General features: G+C 37.8%; 3 protein-coding genes and 1 pseudogene across 4 annotated transcripts; 3 read left to right on the forward strand and 1 right to left on the reverse strand.

Annotated features, from left to right (window-relative positions):
• Nucleotides 1-307: 307 nt before the first annotated feature.
• LOC137731086 (alanine--tRNA ligase-like) lies at nt 308-8,638 on the reverse strand. The gene is made up of 23 exons (XM_068470162.1): nt 8,281-8,638; nt 7,538-7,776; nt 7,304-7,444; nt 7,029-7,175; nt 6,635-6,787; nt 6,331-6,460; nt 5,711-5,807; nt 5,492-5,612; nt 5,204-5,263; nt 4,518-4,568; nt 4,350-4,445; nt 3,898-3,999; nt 3,668-3,790; nt 2,950-3,093; nt 2,783-2,854; nt 2,601-2,676; nt 2,367-2,509; nt 2,167-2,275; nt 1,900-2,087; nt 1,619-1,708; nt 1,336-1,515; nt 944-1,117; nt 308-773 (listed from the first exon to the last, which is right to left on the reverse strand). The coding sequence occupies exons 1-23, from the start codon at nt 8,618-8,620 to the stop codon at nt 702-704; spliced, it is 3,048 nt and encodes a 1,015-aa protein (XP_068326263.1). The 5' UTR covers nt 8,621-8,638; the 3' UTR covers nt 308-701.
• A 3,461-nt stretch (nt 8,639-12,099) lies between these two features.
• Nucleotides 12,100-13,525, forward strand: LOC137730787 (loganic acid O-methyltransferase-like; annotated as a pseudogene).
• A 1,657-nt stretch (nt 13,526-15,182) lies between these two features.
• Nucleotides 15,183-18,318, forward strand: LOC137732025 (protein S-acyltransferase 11-like). Of its 2 annotated transcripts, none has more exons than XM_068471309.1 (4): nt 15,183-15,394; nt 16,317-16,506; nt 16,986-17,284; nt 17,471-18,318. In XM_068471309.1, the coding sequence occupies exons 1-4, from the start codon at nt 15,377-15,379 to the stop codon at nt 17,978-17,980; spliced, it is 1,017 nt and encodes a 338-aa protein (XP_068327410.1). In that variant the 5' UTR covers nt 15,183-15,376; the 3' UTR covers nt 17,981-18,318. The 2 variants fall into 2 exon arrangements, with proteins under 2 accessions (XP_068327410.1, XP_068327409.1); XM_068471308.1 differs by having other exon boundaries at nt 15,184-15,394; nt 16,317-16,539.
• Nucleotides 18,319-18,364: 46 nt separating this feature from the next.
• On the forward strand, nt 18,365-19,468 carry LOC137731077 (protein COFACTOR ASSEMBLY OF COMPLEX C SUBUNIT B CCB3, chloroplastic-like). The gene is made up of 3 exons (XM_068470150.1): nt 18,365-18,456; nt 18,551-18,600; nt 18,854-19,468. The coding sequence occupies exons 1-3, from the start codon at nt 18,414-18,416 to the stop codon at nt 19,379-19,381; spliced, it is 621 nt and encodes a 206-aa protein (XP_068326251.1). The 5' UTR covers nt 18,365-18,413; the 3' UTR covers nt 19,382-19,468.
• Nucleotides 19,469-19,723: the final 255 nt, after the last annotated feature.

Genomic DNA, 19,723 nt, shown 5'->3' on the forward strand with positions numbered 1-19,723 from the left:
AATCCCAGCAAGTACTTATTCGAAAAGTACTCCTAAATTTTTCTGTTAAACATAGTTGAACGCTTTTGTTTGTATTGTTGACATTCTCGAAATAATCCCGAACGGGCATTCTAAGGCGCTTTCATTTTGAGGCATAAAGAAAGGCCTTGCATACTTTTGCATAGCCTTTTGACTAAGGAACCGTATACGGTATTTGTCCTACTGTTTTTTCCCTTTTGGTCAAAGGTAAAAGTCACCTAATTTGATACTCTTGTCAATTGCAGATACGAAAAAGCATTCCTTCAACCAAAAGACCAAAATCCTTACGTTAAGGAAACCTCAAATCTCATTAATGTGGGTCAATGATGGGAGAGATGGACACACAACAAACGAACGTGAGATCTTAAGTTCAACGGTGCGTATCTCTCCCCTCACATAAACATGCCACATGAGGAGAGAGACGCACAAAAAATACAGCCGTTGTACATAACTTCTTAGCCTCTTTCCTGAAACTAAATGGGGCAGACAGGTCAGATTCATGCAACACAGCATAACTTTTAAAACATTATCATGTTATGACAAGTCTTTCTCTTTCTCATTCAACGCCTAGCTATGTAATTGATTAGTATATAATTGCGCTTCTCATCACTTCTAAATTTAATTGCAGTTCTTGTAGTATCTATCCAATTCTTCCAAGTTTCTGTGGAGCTTCGTGTCATCCTTCATCTCAATTTCATCTGTGCAAAACTCGTTGCAAGGTCTATCGCCTCATTCATACGAGATGCATCTGTTCCCTGATATCGTCAATTCAATGGAAAATTTGAGAAAAAGGTAAGAAATAAAACCAACTTAAATCTTAAGCACGAAATGTAATATGATTTGCACAAACATAAACCATATTCAGATTCTGGACAAGGAAAAAAATTGGAGAAAGTGGTCGAGACATAAGTCGATAAACACTAACCTGGCCAGTAGCAAGGCCACCTTTTCCTTTTCCGCATCTTCCATTCAAAGGACCTATGGCTGCTGTCAACCACTCTGAGACCTCCAACTGAGTGCCCTTGTCCCCTGGTACGCCAGCACACACCAAAGCTTTATTTGTGGTCTCGTCCGTGCTGAAAACCATGGCGGGCATTCCCTGTTCATGTACCATCATGATTTCAAGTTATTTTCCTCAAATTCACAAGAAATTGACAATTGATCAACATCATAGCGAATAACAATCAAAGTATTTCATGACGATGACTACTATTCAAGCATAGTTCAATTCATGCCATGGTGATGGGTTTCTACGTTATGTTATGACACCTATCGGATCGCATAGAGGCCAAAGAGAAAGTGAATTGTGCTACTGACCATCCCAGTGATCTTCAAAACAGCTTCACGAACTGCGGCTGTATCCAAACCAACATCAACTTGGGAAACACAGTAAGCTTTCCCATCTGAAGCAGCAACTTCAGCCATCTCAGTTGCAACCTTTACAGCATTCTTTATATTTTGCTCCGCAATCATCTTCTGTGCTTTCTTCAATTGGGTCTGTTGGATGGAGCAAGAATTATTACACTAAAGTACAAGTATATAAAATATTAAATAAGTAAAAAAACAAAATCCTAAGTGTTGTCCCGCCTAACTGAAATACCTGAAGTACAGCCATCTTGGCCCTGATTTCAGATTTCTTAGCAGCTGGAATTGGTGCTGAGTCCACGCGAGATTTTAGGGAAGCTACTTTCTGTTAAATGAAAAACAAAAACAGAAACATGTTATAAAAAAAGATTAGTTACAAATAAAAGATCTGGTGAACACTCTATCCAGTCAACCTTTACTTGCATAAGCATAACATCATTAGTTTATAGAAATAGTTGAATCGTCATTTCTGAATCCGAAAAATGAGGATTCTGGGGAAAGATCAAGAGAAACAACCTTCTCCAGCAAGCTTCCTTCAGCCTTGGACGCTTCATGTACATCTTGCTCAAGCGACCGAGCCAATTCAATTGCCTGAAAAGCACCTTCACTTGTGACAGCAGTTATTCTCCGTATTCCCTTAGCAATTCCCTCCTCAGATAAAAGAGCAAAGGCCCTTGCTTCCCGTGTATTTGATATATGTGTCCCTAGATGTATGAAAAAGATAAAGGTCAGCTTAAAAGAAGGAAATTCCCCAACAACACATCAGTAGGAGATGACATTAACCTCCACAAAGTTCTGCTGAAATTGATAACCATTCCTCATTTTCGGGGTAATCCAAAAGATCTTCAACCTTTCGCCCAATAGCCACCACTCTTACTGGGTCAGGATATACCTACACCAAAAGCAAAAATATACGTATCACGCAACACAAAAATATAGCCATTGAGAAGACTAACTAATTATGTTAACATTCAGAAAACTACCTCTCCAAATACAGCCCTTAAACCATTGATGCGCTTGGCATCAACCAGGGCTACCTCTTTAGCATATACACCTAATTCAGCTCTGATTTGCTCATTCACAATTGACTCTATTCTTCTCAAACTGTCAGGATCTACCGGCTTGCCTGTTCAAGTTCCACTAGCAGTTTTAAGAAATTCAATAGACACAGATCACCCAATCCTCTTAAATTAATGCACTAACTTGAAAAGCTTTACCATGTGAAAAATCAAATCTCAATTTCTCAGCAAGAACAATAGAACCCTTCTGGTCGACATGATTTCCAAGAACTTCCTGCATTAGAAATGCTGAATGTCATCAACTACATGGACAAAACAGTTAAGAAAATAACAATTAAAAAACCGATAGCAGGTTTTGGGTTGTTGGCATTTGAACATACCCTCAGAGCAAAATTCAACATGTGCGTGCATGTATGGTTGGGGGCAATGAGTTTACGCCTATTGTAATCAACCTGTACCAAAGAACCCAGTAGGAGTTAAAACAAAAGGAAACATAGATTGAGTCACAGATGCATAACTCTAAGCAAATAATAAAGGGAAGAATCACCTTGCAATTTACTTTGTCACCGACTAAGAGTTTGCCACTCTCTCTAGAAAAAGAACCAATGTGGACAACAAAACCTCCATAAATTTGAACATTGCAAACTTGAAACGAGAAAGAGGATCCTTCAAGTGATCCAGTATCAAAAATCTACAAGCACATCAAATTAAACCAGATGCACAAAATGATTAATGAGAATCAAAACAATCTCAATCAATGTGATCCAATACAGTATAACCTAGTTCACACATAGTGCTTCCGATCAAGAAGAATATAATAAGCTAAAGAATGAAAACAAAAGGTAAAACCGGAGGACCCTACAAATCTTGAATTACTCCTCATTCTCAAAGTGAGTCCAAATTTGCATCCATGTACATCATGTTTCCTTGTATTATGATTTATGAAGCTGCTGGGGATGTGCATGCACAGCACTAGAGGCCAACAAATTCTAATTTGATTATTTTTCGATCATTAGCAATAAGAGGATGGATTTCCAGTTTCCATAATTGCAGCTAATATTTTGTTTTCGTAAAAGATCTGATACATTTGTTTAAAAGAGAGAGAGAGAGAGAGAGAGAGAGAGAGAGATCTTGTGCATTTAAGTAACATCCTAGTAACTAGTAAGTTTAGTAGACTATATTATACCAACAATTCAATCATGGAAGTAACATCAAAAGAATTTTAATAGTACATGATGGGTCAAAGTAACCAAACTATACAATACCTGACCACCTTGCTCAGCATAAAAATTTGTAGACTCCAAAACTATACCAACTTCATTGCCAGCAGAAGCACTATTAATAAACTCAGAACCAGTGTAAATTGCTTTTACCACACTTTCATGGTCCTGTATTGGTAGAGGAACAATTTTGTATATCAAGGAATAAACATTGAATAACAATCTTTGTATAATTTGGCAAAAACATATAAAACATGCAAAATGTCAAAAATGACCTGGTTCCAAATAAATTTAAAGTTGTCATCTGTTGCAGCAACTCCCCTCTTGTGCAATGTAGCAGTAGCATCAGCATCCATGACAATAGCACCACCAGCTTGCTTCAAGAGGTTAAAAAAAACGTAACATGAGTGCGCTACCACATGAAATTTCTGATATACCATTTAATCTCTAAGAGAAGATATTCCCACAAACCATTTGTCTACCCCTATAAACCCCTTTTTATTTTGATCTTTCAAATAAATAAATCAAGAGGCAGAAATAAACAGGGGAGTGCAGAAAGAGAAAGGGTGCACGAGATAAATTTTATCATGTCACTTAGTTCCCGAAATCTAAAATTTTTCTTTTTAAACAACCAGCGTCATATGAAGAGAAAAAGGTTGACCAACATATGAAGTTGACACTAGAATATGGATGAGCAAAAGTGGGAAAATGTCAGAAGATAAAGTACCTTATTTTGAGCACTCCTTGATCTTTCTCGAGCCTCATCCATAGCATTATTGAAACCCTCAACATCAACTATCAATCCCCTTTCCTCTGCCATCAACTGTAGGAAGAAAGTATAAGTAAGCAAGTCATGTACAAATAAATATCAAAGAGGACAACAGATCTCAAGTACCTGAGTCAAATCTAATGGAAACCCAAATGTGTCCCACAAAACAAAAGCATCCTGCAGTCACAATAGGAACAAAGTAAGCCATAGTAATCAGTAAGGAAAAAATTATAATCTTCAAACATGAGCACTCTCCCTAGTCTGCTACCCATAGATAATGGAAATGGTCCAGTTCAACAAAGAATTATTTAAGTTGGTGTATCCACACTTCTGTAAAGAAGCATCACAACTCATCCACACTTATTCTAGCTAATTGTTTTCTTTATGAGAAAAGTTAATAAGCTAATTGTCAAGATCATGTTCCAACAAACTTGAGCAGCATCTGTGATCAACTTAAATTCAAGTCAGGTGAAACTAAACAAAGTACACACACTGGATACCAGGTATCAAGAGTGCCCTTTCTCAACATGGATATCAGAGTTTCTACTTATGATGCACGGAGAAATATTTGTGTGGGATTTGGTTTTGTCGACACATCCTTTGTTAAATCAGTTTTCTACCAACTAGATATTACATAAGACTGCATTTTCAGAAGCTTTAGAAGAAGAAGCATTGCAGTAGGGTTAAATGAAAAGTTGGAACAAGGAAAAGCTTATCCCTCTCTTTTGTGAGAATAATACTCACAGCAATGACACATATGACACCAGTAGAAAATAAGTGGAAGAGTACAACAAAATTCAGAAAATAATAACCTGCCCACTAAATGTTTTCCCTTGAACATCCTGAGCAGCCTTCTTGAATCTTTCTATTCCCTGAAAACAAATCAATCATCAAATCAACTTAGTTGCACATAACATCCGCTCCCTCCAAAAAAATCATAAATCTCTCTACAACTCAGTGTGTACATATAATGAAAAAGAATAAAATGTCTCATGAATAGGAAATTCATTTTAATGCAATCAAAAGAACCACAAAAATATTAAACTTTGCAACAAAGGAAACCAAATGCCCATACAAAACTTCAAAATGTACATTCATACCTTCTGTAAAGTCTTCTCAAAAGTTTCTTCCTCCTCTTTGATTATCTCCCTGATATGTGCTTCATGTTGTTGTACCTCTGGGAAAACATCACCCATCAGTGTCACCAGAACGTGCACAAGCCTGGATTCCACAAAGTATCATATCAACACTCCATATAATTACAATCAGAAACATTACAAATCACAAATCACAAATTGCAGTATGTCTGTCGTTATTACCCATTGAAAAATCCTTCTTTAGCTTTTAGGACATCATTTCCATACCGAACAGCGCGACGAAGAATGCGCCTCAGAACATATTCGCGGCCGTCATTGCCTAACATAAGTAGAACCTCGTAAGGTACACTTTAAATTACTCCACAAAAAGGTTAAGAAAGAATTAAACTACTTAAAAACATTTATATCTTAATGTAAGATGTAGCTAATAAAAATGATGTGAAAGTCGTTGTGACCCTTAAATAGACACTATCAATACCAACCCCCGCGCAGCCCCGGGGGCGGGGGGGTGGTGGTTCTATAAAAATATGACACGTATCACTATCTTAAAGTATTTTCTCACTTACTAGAAATCTGGTTAGTCACCATCTAGATTAAAAAGAATATACCCTTTCCAACTAGTTTAAAAACCACAGGACATAAGCCTTCAGCATAAACTATAACACCCCTGATGAATAAAGACCCAAAAGGCAATGAGCAAATTAATGAATAAGTAGACCAACCACAACCAATAACTCACAACCCTGTCCCATAAACGTTCTGTCTCCAGTGGGAAGCAGACACCACTGACCTAAACTTCAGTAAAACAGAATGTGGCGTCTGTTTAACTATTGTCTGCCTACCTGGACGAGACCCATCAGCAATGGAAAATGAAAGAGTTCTTATATGATCTGCAACAACTCTGTATGCCATGTCAATTTTGTCTACATCATCCACACCAACTTTCCCAGAATATGGTGGAGCCCCTGTTGCCTATAAAAATATTGGAGACATGAAGGCAATGTCAATAACAGAATTTGATTCGTTTTCTTTCTTCTTTACTGGGTGTAGTTGTCTCTCTATATACTCTATGTAGTTGGGTTTGCACCCTTTCATGTTATTAAAGGCATTGTGCTTTAACAGGACCCTACAAAATTGACATCTCACCTGTTGGATAGCATCAAAGATGGGCATGAACACATCAGTATCATAATTGCTCATCTTGTTCTGAAGTATGGAAGTTAATCTTTCAAATCCCATCCCAGTGTCAACATGCTTAGCAGGGAGCGGCTTTAGAGAACCATCACTTTCCCTATTGAACTGTTGGAGTAATCAAGGAACAAATACAGTTCACCAAATTAATTGTCAGAAAAATAAAACAGAAAGAAAAGAAGTAAAATTATGTGGCACATGGAAGGTTATATTTCAATTTTTTGATTTCATGCTAATAAGTACAAACCATTAATCGCAATTCCAGTTTTCAATGCCAATTTTCTGGAACTATATGAAAGAAATGTTCATCCATATACAAAGATCCATAATTATGAGGTCAAAGTTATACCTGAATAAAGACGAGGTTCCAAATTTCAATGCAGGTAGGATCATCGTTGTTGACTAATGATGCAGCATCACGATTTCCGATTCTATCGTAATGAATTTCAGTGCAAGGACCACAAGGACCAGTATCTCCCATCTCCCAGAAGTTATCCTATTTTGGAGGAGAGAAACAACAACAAAAACAACAAAAACACCAAAAAAACCAATTAGATAAGGTCATTCAACCTGATGAACAATCACTACAAAACTGTTATAAATAGAAATTAAAGAATAGCACACCTTACAGCCAAACGGTAGTACATGACCAGCTGGTAGAAACTTAAGCCACAACTCTCTAGCTTCATCATCAGGAGCAAGACCAGCCTTCTCATCACCACCAAAATAGGTGGCATAAATTCGATCTTCTGGCAGCTTATAAACCTGCATATAATACGTCAAGTGTCATAGTAAAATTATCAGCGTTAACATAGTCACCGGTGATGAAAAAATTAAAATTGGGTGAAATCTGCTTACTTTTGTGAGAAGCTCCCAAGCCCATCCAATGGCTTCCTTCTTGAAATAATCCCCGAAAGACCAATTGCCAAGCATCTCAAAGAAGGTGTGGTGGTAAGTGTCTTTCCCTACATCATCGAGATCGTTGTGCTTCCCGCCTGCTCTTATACATTTCTGGGTGTTGCATGCTCGAGTCAGCTTGCTCAACTGAGTGTTTGGGTCTGCTGTCCCCAGAAAAATGGGCTTGAACTGGTTCATACCTATCCATCCGAAACATGCATACAATCGAGCCTATCAACAACTATATACTATATTTGGTGAGTGGAAAAACAATCAAAGATTCAATATAAAGGCACAAAACCCTGAAATTAAACGAAACTAAAACACAACACTGGATTGAACTACCCGCGTAGATTCTCAGGATTGCGTAAACCCAAAGATAATTAACAAATATATGCACAGTTACTAGAAAAATAAATCAAAGATTCAACGGGGCGTAAATGGTTACTATTCGCACAAAACCCTCCCCCTTCAGCGGGGCGCAAATGGAGGTACGGGGACCGTCGAATCAACGAGGTATTTCAGTGCCTCCGTTGTACGACGAATTGCTACCTGTGACTACGCCCTTTTACCCGATTCAGGTTCAACATTCGCACAAAACCCTAAAATATAAGACGGGACTGAACCGCCTGGTTCGTTTTCCGCCACGGTAAAATCCAGTAACAAGTCAACTTCAACAAAAATCAAAATCGGGATTGACGAACCAGCATTGGCGAATAAAAGAGTGGGATCGTTGTGGGGAACGACGGGGCTAGACTTCCAGAAGACGTGAGCCTTCTCCTCGAAAAACTTGACGAAGGTGTCCCTGACGCGCTTCGCCGGCCACTCCAGTCCCTGCGATTCAGCGCCCGGCATGGCGGAGGGAGACGAGGACTTCGCGGAGGATGAGTAGCACCTGTACGCAGCGGCGAGGGGGCGACCGCGAGAGAGGAGTGGCGGCGGCAAATGAGTGGGAGTACAAGGAGAAGTGAAACGAGGGTAAGGTTGTGAAATGAGAAGGGCGCGGACGGCTATAGCTCCTTTCTCACGAATTCCACTCCTCATTCATCCCTTTTCCATTGGGTTTAATTGGCAACGCAAGTTACAACCCTTTTTGTTTTGTGTTGTGAAAATATATGCCTTTTTTTTTTCTTTTTGTAAAAGTAAACAATTAGGCAGGTTGGTAAAAATAATCTATGCCATCAATTTACCAAGGATATATTTAGAATCGTTGGAAAAAAAGAGAGGATATATGTAGAATTATTCTGCAAATAGTTTTTTTTTTTTTTTTTTTTTACAATTACTAGCGATCCTAAAGCGTAAATATTTAAAAGTTTTTATGAGTAGCACGAATGCTCGCAAGAGAAATGTATGTTAAGAAGCACTTGTATGTTTAATACAAATTTCAACATTTTTCATGATAAAAAGCACTCCACACATAAGCGTTTCAGCTATATCCAACTTCCATTCACAGTTTCATTTCTTTTTAGAGTGTATTTAATTGGAATTTTGAGAGATTTTGATTTTAATTTTTACAACTTCAGGCATTCAAACATATTTTTAAGGGCTTTATATAAATTCAATATAATTTTAAGGGAGATTATAAAGTGTTATTCGTATTCAATCGAGAATTAATTTTAAATGATTTCATAGTGTATTTTAAACATTTCAAATATTACGTTTTCGTTGAGATTTTAAGAAATTTCAATCAAAATTTTTCATAAAATCTTAGAAATTAATAAATGGGTGATTTTGTATAAAATTAATAAAAAGGTACAATATCAACAATATTTATGTTAATTATAAATATGTAAACCATGTATTGTGATACTTAAATGCATTATTTATAAACTGGTATTAGACAGCTATGCTCTCAAAATATTATTACACATGTAAATGAGGTAGGGGACTCGTTAAGTGTGGCCATTTGGGGATTTGTTGAAATAAATGTGATACGTGCAGGGGTTTTGATTTGGATTTATCCCCAAATTTTGGTAGATTATATTACTGGACATTTAGGATTAGGATGTCTTATTGCACTTTGTGCGATTTTTAATTTTTTACATTTAAATTCAAACATAATGTCTGTTTCCTCATTCTGAATTGCAAGCAGTTGAACTCTATACTCTCTCATCTTGTCGTGTCTCTCTCCTGGCAAGCTCATCTACCAGCTAATTAGTATGGACCGATTAAGCTGGGCTTCAGACTTGTCTTTCTTCTCTTAAGCCTAGCCAACCTAGCCCAAAATGATTCATTGATCAGCTGGGTTGACCCGCCATAACCCAATACCGGACTCGCGAGTCCATTTTCATTCGGCTAAATTCTAAGGCCATCTTCCACCAAAAGAGAGCCAAATATCTCCCTTTAGCCTATAACCCTGCAATAAATTATATTTTAATGAACAACACTAAATCATATTTTATATCATCTCCAACTGAGAGGGCTAAAGGGTCATAGGCCAAACATAATTTATTATTTTAATTGAATTAATATGGTTACTTAAATTAAACTACCATATTAAAATAAGATTTTCCGACATATTTTGAGTGTCACTTATCGCCAAATGAATAAGCCATCGGATTTCTTATCTTTATATAATCTCAATAATTTTTTGGATATGATTTCGAGTGATACGTGTCGCTAAAGTAAGTAACTTTCCATATTTCTTATCTTTATGTAATCTTAATAATTTTTCGAATAGGATTTCGAGTATCATGTGCCGAGATGTAATTGGCTGTGCAAATTTTAGATTGGATTCTTATCTACATGGCATTTCTTATATTCAGCTTCCAAGTTAATAAATTAGCTGAATATTGGGGTAAAATTCACACACCTCCAAACACCTTTACTTGTTTGAGAACTACCCTTGACACTATCTTCCGAGATCTCATCTATAAGCCTTGCAAAGAGCTTCATCTTCTTTTCGAATCCAAGCCCTTCCTTTTATTGCAGATGTGGCCAATTGAAAATTATTGACAAAATTAAAGGAAAGATTATTAGAAAAGATAAGAGAATAGAATGTGAATAATTGAAATAAAATGAGGTAAGATAGTATGGAATGGTGAAAAGTATGTGAGAAATGGTGTAGAAATGGCTTAGGTACTTATATATATATATTTTTTTTTCAAATTCGTCAAAAATAAATAAATAAATAAATTCCAATGGTAACCTGACGAGGCTGGGCTATAAGGCTGGTGGGCTGGCTGCTCTTGGCCAGCCCTTTGGCCACATCTCCCAACTTTGATCAGGTGGGGACCCCGAGCCCTTTGATCTAGCCCTCAATTGAAGATGGTTTTTGTGTCAAAACGGATGTTTTTAGCCAATGGCGCTTTGGCGGGTGAACAAGAATATCAAATGGGATGTTCTTCTTGAATTGGAGAAAGGGCTTGAGATGCTATCTGAGGCCCAGCAGGCTTTTGAAGGACCACTTATAAAGGGTGGAATGCCTTTTGTCGCATTAACTCGAAAATTTGTTAAGAATGAGTATCTGGAAGTCCTGACGGGTGTTTACTTTCTTGATCAATTAGCAACACTTGATAAAATCCAGGAGCTCAAGTTAGGAAACCAATATGTCAGCGACTACTGGTTCTTCTATGGGTATTCGAGCTGGGGATGAGATCAACTCTTTGATGAGATTGCTCAAGGAGCTTGGGACTTGAGTGATGATGGTACGAGGCATTTCAATTGGCCATCGGCTTGACAGTTTTTCGTATCAGACTGGATAGAGTTTTCAGAGTATCATTTAAAGGAGCAAGCGCTGAAGGAGATTTTAGAGAGAATTAGGTTAGCACACAAAACAATTTGATGTGTGTATAACATGTTATGTGCAAAAGACTGTAAATATTAGAATTTTTAGTTCATATTGTCACTAATTGAACTAGAGGCTTGACTTACTTGGATGTAACATTCATGAGAATTTATTTAGATAGAAAACCATGAGAATTTAATTGGTCTTTCTGAAATTTTGGTTCATTTCGGATCAATACAAAGATTTTTTTAGTTGGTATACCACCTCGATATTAATGGTTGCACTGAGAAAATCGCCCGATCATGTCATCTATAATCTCTCTCGCTAGAGTTGAGACTCCATGCATTTTGATTCGCTTAGAACTTAATCTTATCCAGTTTCTACTTGAAGTGAGAGTTACTTTAATCAAGCAGTCATACCGAAATTTTCTTCATATTTGTGAGAGGGCTGCGAGTAAAATAGGTTTTATACCCTTCAATTTTTATTGACTCGTTTGATTATTTATTTTTCGTTTACCCTTCTCCCCGCATTTGCGTTATACATGACGTCGTTTGGCAAAGAAATTATAGATGGAGATGTCGGTGTTGAATCTCATTTGTCAAAGAAAGTGGGCCACACACTAAAAAGTGAAGAAAACTGCCCCAAAAAAAAGAAATGGAATCACTTTTCTGTCCGAATAGTAGTCAACTAGATGTGAATCATGTGATCCTCTGTGTGTGCGCTATATAAATTGCAGATCTCTTGCACTGATAACCAGTACAATTGTTGAGAAAGAGAGAGAGAAAGAGAGACGAAAATGAGCAGCAAAGGAATCACAGTGCCGAAAGCATATCCGAGGAACGGTGGAGATGGCGCATACAGCTACACCAAGAACTCTTGTTTCCAGGTTCTTTCAGTTCTACCAACTCTTATAGTTATTCATGTTTACCTTTTATTTTATTTATGAACAATACGGTAATTTACGTTAAATTTGTATACATTACGGAATAGGGGATTTAAATTTGGGTATAGATAGAAACACACTGCTCTAACCAATTAGCTTATTTGCATTGATGTTTTGAATTTCAATTCTCATGACATAGAATACATTTTGTTGACATAGTTAAACTACATAATACGTTGTGCAGAGAGAGGCTGCAAATGTTGCAAAGTCTCTACTTGATGATGCAATAGCAGAGAAGCTTGATGCAGAAGACTTTTCTTGCAATCCAAGCAACGCATTTCGGATAGCATATTTGGGATGTTCAGTTGGACCAAACACTTTCTTTAGTGTCCAAAACATTCTGGAAGCAGTGAAACACAAGTACCAATCCTAGTGCATCTCCTCCCAAATGCCTGAATTCCAAGTATTCTTCATTGATCACGTAGCCAACGATTTCAACACCTTTTTCGCGTCTTTGCCTCCAGAAAGGCAGTACTTTGCAGCTCGTGTGCCGAGGTCTTTCCACGGCCAGTTATTCCCCGAGTCTTCACTCCATTTCGTGCATTCTTTGAATGCGGCTCACTGGTAGACAATAACTCTCCGGCTTGGAACAAGGGGAAGATTTACTATACGACTTCGCCTGATGAAGTAGTTGTTGACATAGCTGCATTCGTGGAAGCTAGGGCCAAAAAGCTTATGGTAGGTGGAATGATGGTGATAATCATGCAAGCCATCCCAAATGGGACCCTTCCGTCTCGGATTCCAAATGGCATCATGTTTGATTTTATGGGCTCTACTCTCATGGAGATTGCCAAGGAAGTAAGTCAATTAGCAACTCTTATGTGTTCATTTAGAAAGATTTAACAGACGAGAATTAGGTCAATTGGTTATGGCAATGTGTCTGTCTCCTGTAACACATCTAATTCCTCTATGTTTGTTTTGTAACACTCCACCTTGTCGGGACTGATTAGCAAAGAAGAGGTGGACTCATTCAACATTCCAATATACAACACAACTCCAAAGGAGATGATGGAGCTGATCAAAAGAAATGGATGCTTCAACATAGTGAGAACGGAGTCGACAAGCCCATGGTTAAAAATCGGTCATCTAAACAACGGACAGAGACTCGCAATGCAGCTCAGAGCTAGGTTTGGGGAAAATTTTAAAACGCATTTTGGAAGTGAGATAACAGATAAGGTGTTTGATAGGGTTTATGAAAAAAAGTGAAGAACTTGTTCACCAAATAGAATCTTGTTGTAAGGAAGGAACTCAGTTGGTTCTTGCTCTCAAACGCAAATGAAGCAACACAAATATTGTGCTAACACTTTTTGTGTGGTTAGTTATACTTTAGCTTTTGTTTCTCTCTAAATGTGGAATTTGTATTTTACTTTGTGCTTTATGAGTTTATGTTTTGTATATCTCTCTAAGAGCATTTCTAGTGTAGTAGTAAGGCCTTCCGGGGCAATATACAATTCAATCTCCTTAAATGAACAATAACTGCCTAAGTACATTTTCACCCTTAAATTGAATAGCTCCGTCAATTCGTATTAAAATATTAGTATTTTTAAATTTATAAAATAAAAAATATAACTTTATTTTAAATATCGGATAATAATAAAATATTGGTTGAAAGTATTTGAAAATATTGAAATGTAGTGTAAAGTGGAGGAACATAGTTAGTTATTTATAGAAAAAAATTATAATATTTTTTTATTTTTAATTTGTTTAATTTTTTTTAATAAATTTTTAATAATTTGAATTGTGGCTAACGTCTTGCACCACATAGGCAAGGCGCTAGGCCACATGATTATTCCCTGACTTCTTCATCGAGCTCGCCTTGAGTTTAATTGCCTGAGTAGGGTGAATTGTTTTGGGAGGGGCAAAAGTGGATTGGGTTGACTATCCCCAATGTAATAAGCAACAGTGAAGTTGCTTTAATATGGAGTTTGTATTTTACTTTATGCTTTAATTTTTTTAATAATTTGTTTTTGGTAACTTTTTAATAAATTTAAATTGTGGCTGACATTTGCCTTGCGTCACATGGACAGGACGTTGGGTTAGGCGATTATTGCCTGACGTCTCCATCTGGCTGGCATTGAGCTTGCCCAAATGGGCTATAGTGTTTTGGGAGGGGCGAGAGTGGATTAGGTTGCCTATTCCTAAGACAATAAGTAACGGTGAAGTTGCTTTAATGTGAAATTTGTATTTTATTTTATGCTTTATGTTTATGTTTTATTCCTTTTGAGGACCCAAAACAACTTTAAAAATATAAATGTGTTATTCACACACTCTTTTTTACTTCTCACCCACCCCTCGTTAATTTTTGTCATTTAATCTTCTTCAATTCATCCGATCCAAGGGTCAAAAACTGGAAGGGTGTGTGGATACTACACTCCTAAAAATAAAATGCTGAAACATACAAAAGTCACACAAACAATTTAAGAAAAATTAACAATTTGATTGACATTCTTGTACAATAAATGTAAAATTAAACGGACAAAAGTCGTACAAACAACATTTAAAAAATGACAATTTGATTGGCCTCAAGTAACTCATTCATTAGCGGGTGGAACTCAGCTTGACCTTAGAAACTAGCTTCTAAGGAAGTGGTGCCCAATAGCTCTAAAACAATTCTTCGTATCGTTTCAATTTTATTTGGATGCTCTCAAAGGGACATTCTTAGCCACTCTAGAATATGTTGATTTTCAGGGTAAGACAATTTGACAAAGAGAGAATCACCTTTTATAAATAACCCAAATGAGTTGGGTGGACATGATTTGGGCCCAATGATTGTCGCTGCCCAAGTTTCAAAATTAAAGCCCAAATTTCAAAATCTGACCCAAAAAGGAAAATTGGGAGTCCAAAGCGGGTGATTGGGGGGTGGGTACGGCTGTCCGGTCCGGAAATTGGATCCGGTCAAACGCGACAAGAAAATGATGACGAAATTTCCAGTAAGTGTCCAGTTTCCTTCGATTTGGTACTGAACATTCTCCAATCAATCAATAAAATCTTGGTCGGTCTATGAAATGTGAAATGGTGGGGGAGCCCTTGAAATTGCAGAACTTGGATTCGATTCCGGTTCAGCTGCAATCACTTGACATTTTCATTCTCTGAATCCTCTGAAGCTGCTGCTCCAACGGCAATTCCAATCATGGCCGACTTGCCCAAGGTCAAACTCTTCTCTCGTCTCCTGTCGCTTTCTGTTCTTTTCTTTTTTAATCTTGTAAATTTTCTTCTTCTATCGGGGACGGACGGTACTTTGTGCAAAACTTTAATCAGATTTTTTGGTAGGTAAATTCATCCATTTTTTTCTTTGTAGTTTAATCAGATAGTAATTGACCAAAATCCAATTGATTGGTCTGTTTCTGTTGCATTTTTCTGTGCCTGTTCTTCATATTTATTATTTTCCTCTTTTTCCAAAAGCTAAATGATAATCGGATGCTGGAACCTGGAAGCGCTTAAGCTTAATCTATCAGTTTATTTATTTTAACTTGCTTTTTAGCCAAAAGGGTGATGAGATTGTCATACCTCCTCAATTTGGTTATTGGCAGTAAATCATTTTGGTCTTTCCGTGAAAAATCCTTATTAAGTGGAGGGATTGGTTTGACAAAAATGTGGTTCACAATTCACATGACAATTTAATAAGGATATTTACATATTTTTTTACAGAATGACCAAAATGATTTACAGTGACAAACTCATGGACCACTTCTATCGATTTTCATGTTGGACAATTTTGGTTAAAAAGTCTAATAGCCTTTTAAATTTTGTTTTAGTTGTCTTTAGACTGAGTACAATAACAATTCCTTGCCTGATGATTTGGTAAATGTGCTTTTCTTATCCATTTGTTAAGTGTGCTTTTGCGTTTGAATGATTGACATTCATGTTACAAGAAATACGTTGTGCTAGATTATTCCGTTTTCCATAAAACGGAGAACCTAATAATGGATTGGTTGTCCGGCTGCGAATGTGTTGATGAAGAACTGGAACATGTATTACCTGATTTTAACATAACACCTGTGATGGATCTTACTGGTTGTGCAAGTTTTTCTTGTTGTCTTGGTTGCTTACTTGTGGGTTGCATCATGTAGGAGCATTTCATAGCCTCCATCAAGGACGACTATGACGTCACGTGTTGGGGTTGTGGATTACACCTTCTTCTTCCATCAAATGCTCCAATTTTCAAGTGTGGTTGGTGTGGAGCTTTAACAAATCAAAATGCGGGGAAACGTGAATGCAAGTACTTTTGGTTGAGACGCTTGCGGGATCGCTGCTTTGTCGGTATCCTGTTCATGTTTATGCTATTTGTGATATGTACGTTCTCATTGCTTGTATAATTCTTTTTGGAATCTCTCTCCATTTTGCTTGCACATTTGTTGACATTCACCCCTCCCAAATAATTAGGTATCCTTAATTTCACTTTTCTATATTTTCTTCTGTATGAAAATTTAATTGATCCATCGGAAATGGTCAAAAGATTTCCATGAAAGAAGATTAAGAAAATTTACCTTAATTGCAGAATGTAAAACTGCAATGAGGGAGTTAATAGCTTCTTTTTGGGGATTCAGGAGCGTGTTACCAAATTTGCATTGTCTAGTATGTTCTACAGGTCGAGAAGATCGATTTTGCATATGCAAGAGCTCTTAAATCCCAAATTCTATGTATTTTGCTGTGTAGTATTTAAATTTGAAATAGGGCCAAACTACTTTGATGAGGTTTTTCTTTTGTTTTTCATGTTGACATGTTTCCTTAAATTGCAGGTGGTGGAGTGTGGGCGGTATTCCCTGTTCTTTTTGGTATCAGCTATTTCCATGGAATTTTTCACTCCATCATTACCTTCATGTTATCTGTAGCCACTGTTTATACATTCAGTTCTGCTTCATTTGCGTGTGCTGGAACACCTCCGTGCAGAGTGTGGGGAAGCTATCCAGCTGTGGGGAAAGGTGACCTCGATAATTATACCTTCTGTCACCAATGCTTAAAACCAAAGTCACCTAGCACTCATCATTGCCGGTCCTGTGGAAAGTGTATATTGGACATGGATCATCACTGCCCATTTGTGAGTGTTGTCATCTTCTTCCCAATTCGAAAATATGTTGGTCGTTTGTTTGACGGAATATCTTTCTGTCTATTGAATGCATTATCTTAATCACTTGACTCTAGGTATTAGTAAGAATTGGTAGATTTGGATTTGAGATCATAACACGCATACTAATAGCAATGTCACTGCATGATTTTGATGCAGATTGGGAATTGTGTTGGTGCAGCTAACCACCGACACTTCATTGCCTTACTCATTTCAGTTGTCACCAGTACGTTCTATATTTCTATCATGGCTATCTATGTGTGTTATCATATCTGGCCATCCATAACCTACGAAGCCGAGGACCACTTGCATGCCCTTGACAGTTATTCAGCTATAACAGCTATCCGTGAGATTATATATGGCTTGCTAAGATCTGCTGTCCTTTTATCCCCTAGAGGGCTTCTTCTGTTATATCTGTTTGTTTCAAGTGTTTCGTTGGAGATAGGGTTGAGCATACTTCTGTGGCAGCAGCTGAGTTTTATTTACGAGGGAAAGACCTATTTGAGTCATTTAAGTTCACAGGGAACTGATGAAGTTGGAGAGAAGGATTGCCAAAACCTCGTGCGTTTCTTTGCATTCCCGTATCCCTTGTCAAGATATCTTCCCCTCTGCTCTCGCTCAAGATTTTTGCCAAGTTTGCAAAAGAAGACGCATAGACACAAGAAGTAAAAGAAGTGCTCTACTTTCCTTTTCCTTTTCTTTTAGTCAATTTTTTAGGAGGGGGGCTTGATTTTACTTTCATGGTAAGCAAGAGTTTGAAGGTTCGCGGGGTGTATACACTTGTGGTTTTATCGAGTCGTGGATAATCTGTATTATAAATTTAAATTAATTGGAGAAGGTGAAACAATTTTGTTTAATTTTATTCACTGTTAGATGTAGCTTACAGCAATGAGTTAGATAATGTTTTGGAAATGTAATCAGTGAGAAACCTACAATAGACGTTGCCGGTCACATGTTTAAAAGTGGACTTCCCCACCTCTCGTTTACAGGATAACATTTCAGTTGCTCGTCGTCTCCTCCTCCTCCTCCTGCTCTCTCTCTCTCTCTCTCTCTCTCTCTCTCTCTCTCTCTCTCTCTCTCTCTCTCTCTGTTAGTCTCTCCGATGGCTACCTGTTCTTATCTCCTCAACCATGTCCAGATTAAAGGTACCAATTAAAACTGGTTTTCGTTTTTCCGATTTCGGAGTAGCTCTCTGTAAGATTTCATTATTTTGTGTTCTTGATTTCCAATTCGTTGTAGGATGGCCCTCCAGGATAAGGATATCCAAGCTTGGAAATCTCAGTCCTACCGTGAGTACCCACGTTCTGTTTTTCCTTTGCAAATTTGAACTTTGCGAAATTTCTTGAAGCGAATAACTTCCGCGCACACCCATTTTCTCTTTATGCACGCTCATCGGCTCATGTTTTGTTGCAAATTTAATCCAAAGGCAAGAAGAGTGCTAAGGAGAAAAAGACGAGTGTGCGGAAATCGGTTCCCCTCTAAAATTGGCTCTGTTCAAACTCTGTGCATATGATTTCAACAAACTCTCTTCAATCTTGTTAGGAAAGCTTCAAGACAAGAAGTGAAAGGCAGCCAAAGCAAGGGCTCATAATTGCACAATGTTCCTTCGGTTTGGTCCAGGTCGGAGCTCCTTCTCCTACCACTCTATTGTCATTGAAGCCACCTGATGATATAGATGCGGTTTCAAACATTTTCCGCACCGGCGGCTCACCGACCACACCACATAACGTCTCAAATGTAATGCACAAGTTGGTGGTGGCAGATTTGGACCCTGCAACCGCAAGGCTAGCAATCGGGTTTCTGGGTCCTTTTTTTTCGCTATTTTCGTTTCTGTTCATAATAAGGATAGTTATGTCCTGGTACCCAAAACTTCCGGTTGGGAAGTTCCCGTATGTGGTGGCTTATGCTCCCACAGAGCCAATTCTCATGGCAACCAGAAAGGTGATCCCGCCGTTAGGCGGTGTGGACGTAACGCCGGTGGTGTGGTTCGGATTGATTAGCTTCCTAAATGAAATATTAGTAGGTCCTCAAGGCCTCCTTGTCCTCCTCTCTCAACAGCTTAGCAGCTAATAATACATGCGAGATTAGTCTTGTGCGATATCTGGGAATTATAATTTTTTGTGGAAGAGTGAATAATAAACTTCATCGTTGCCCGCGTTTATGGTTTCTTATAGCTTCGCTATTATCTTCATTTCAGTACTCGAAAGAAAAGTTGTGGAAAATGTTAAGGATTGAGATCCTCTTCAGATCTCACACTTGAGAGTATGTGGACCAAACAATTCAGACCGTTCAATTTAAACCTCGTGTTCCCAGTTAACCCATCCTATTGACCTTCACATGTAATCTCTCTCTGACGCCAAGATTTCTCATGAACGCTGAGGGGACTCCGGAGAGGATCTCCATCCGAAAATG

Source organism: Pyrus communis, chromosome 4, assembly GCF_963583255.1.
Source record: "Pyrus communis chromosome 4, drPyrComm1.1, whole genome shotgun sequence".
In the NCBI taxonomy this organism is placed as follows: Eukaryota; Viridiplantae; Streptophyta; class Magnoliopsida; order Rosales; family Rosaceae; genus Pyrus; species Pyrus communis.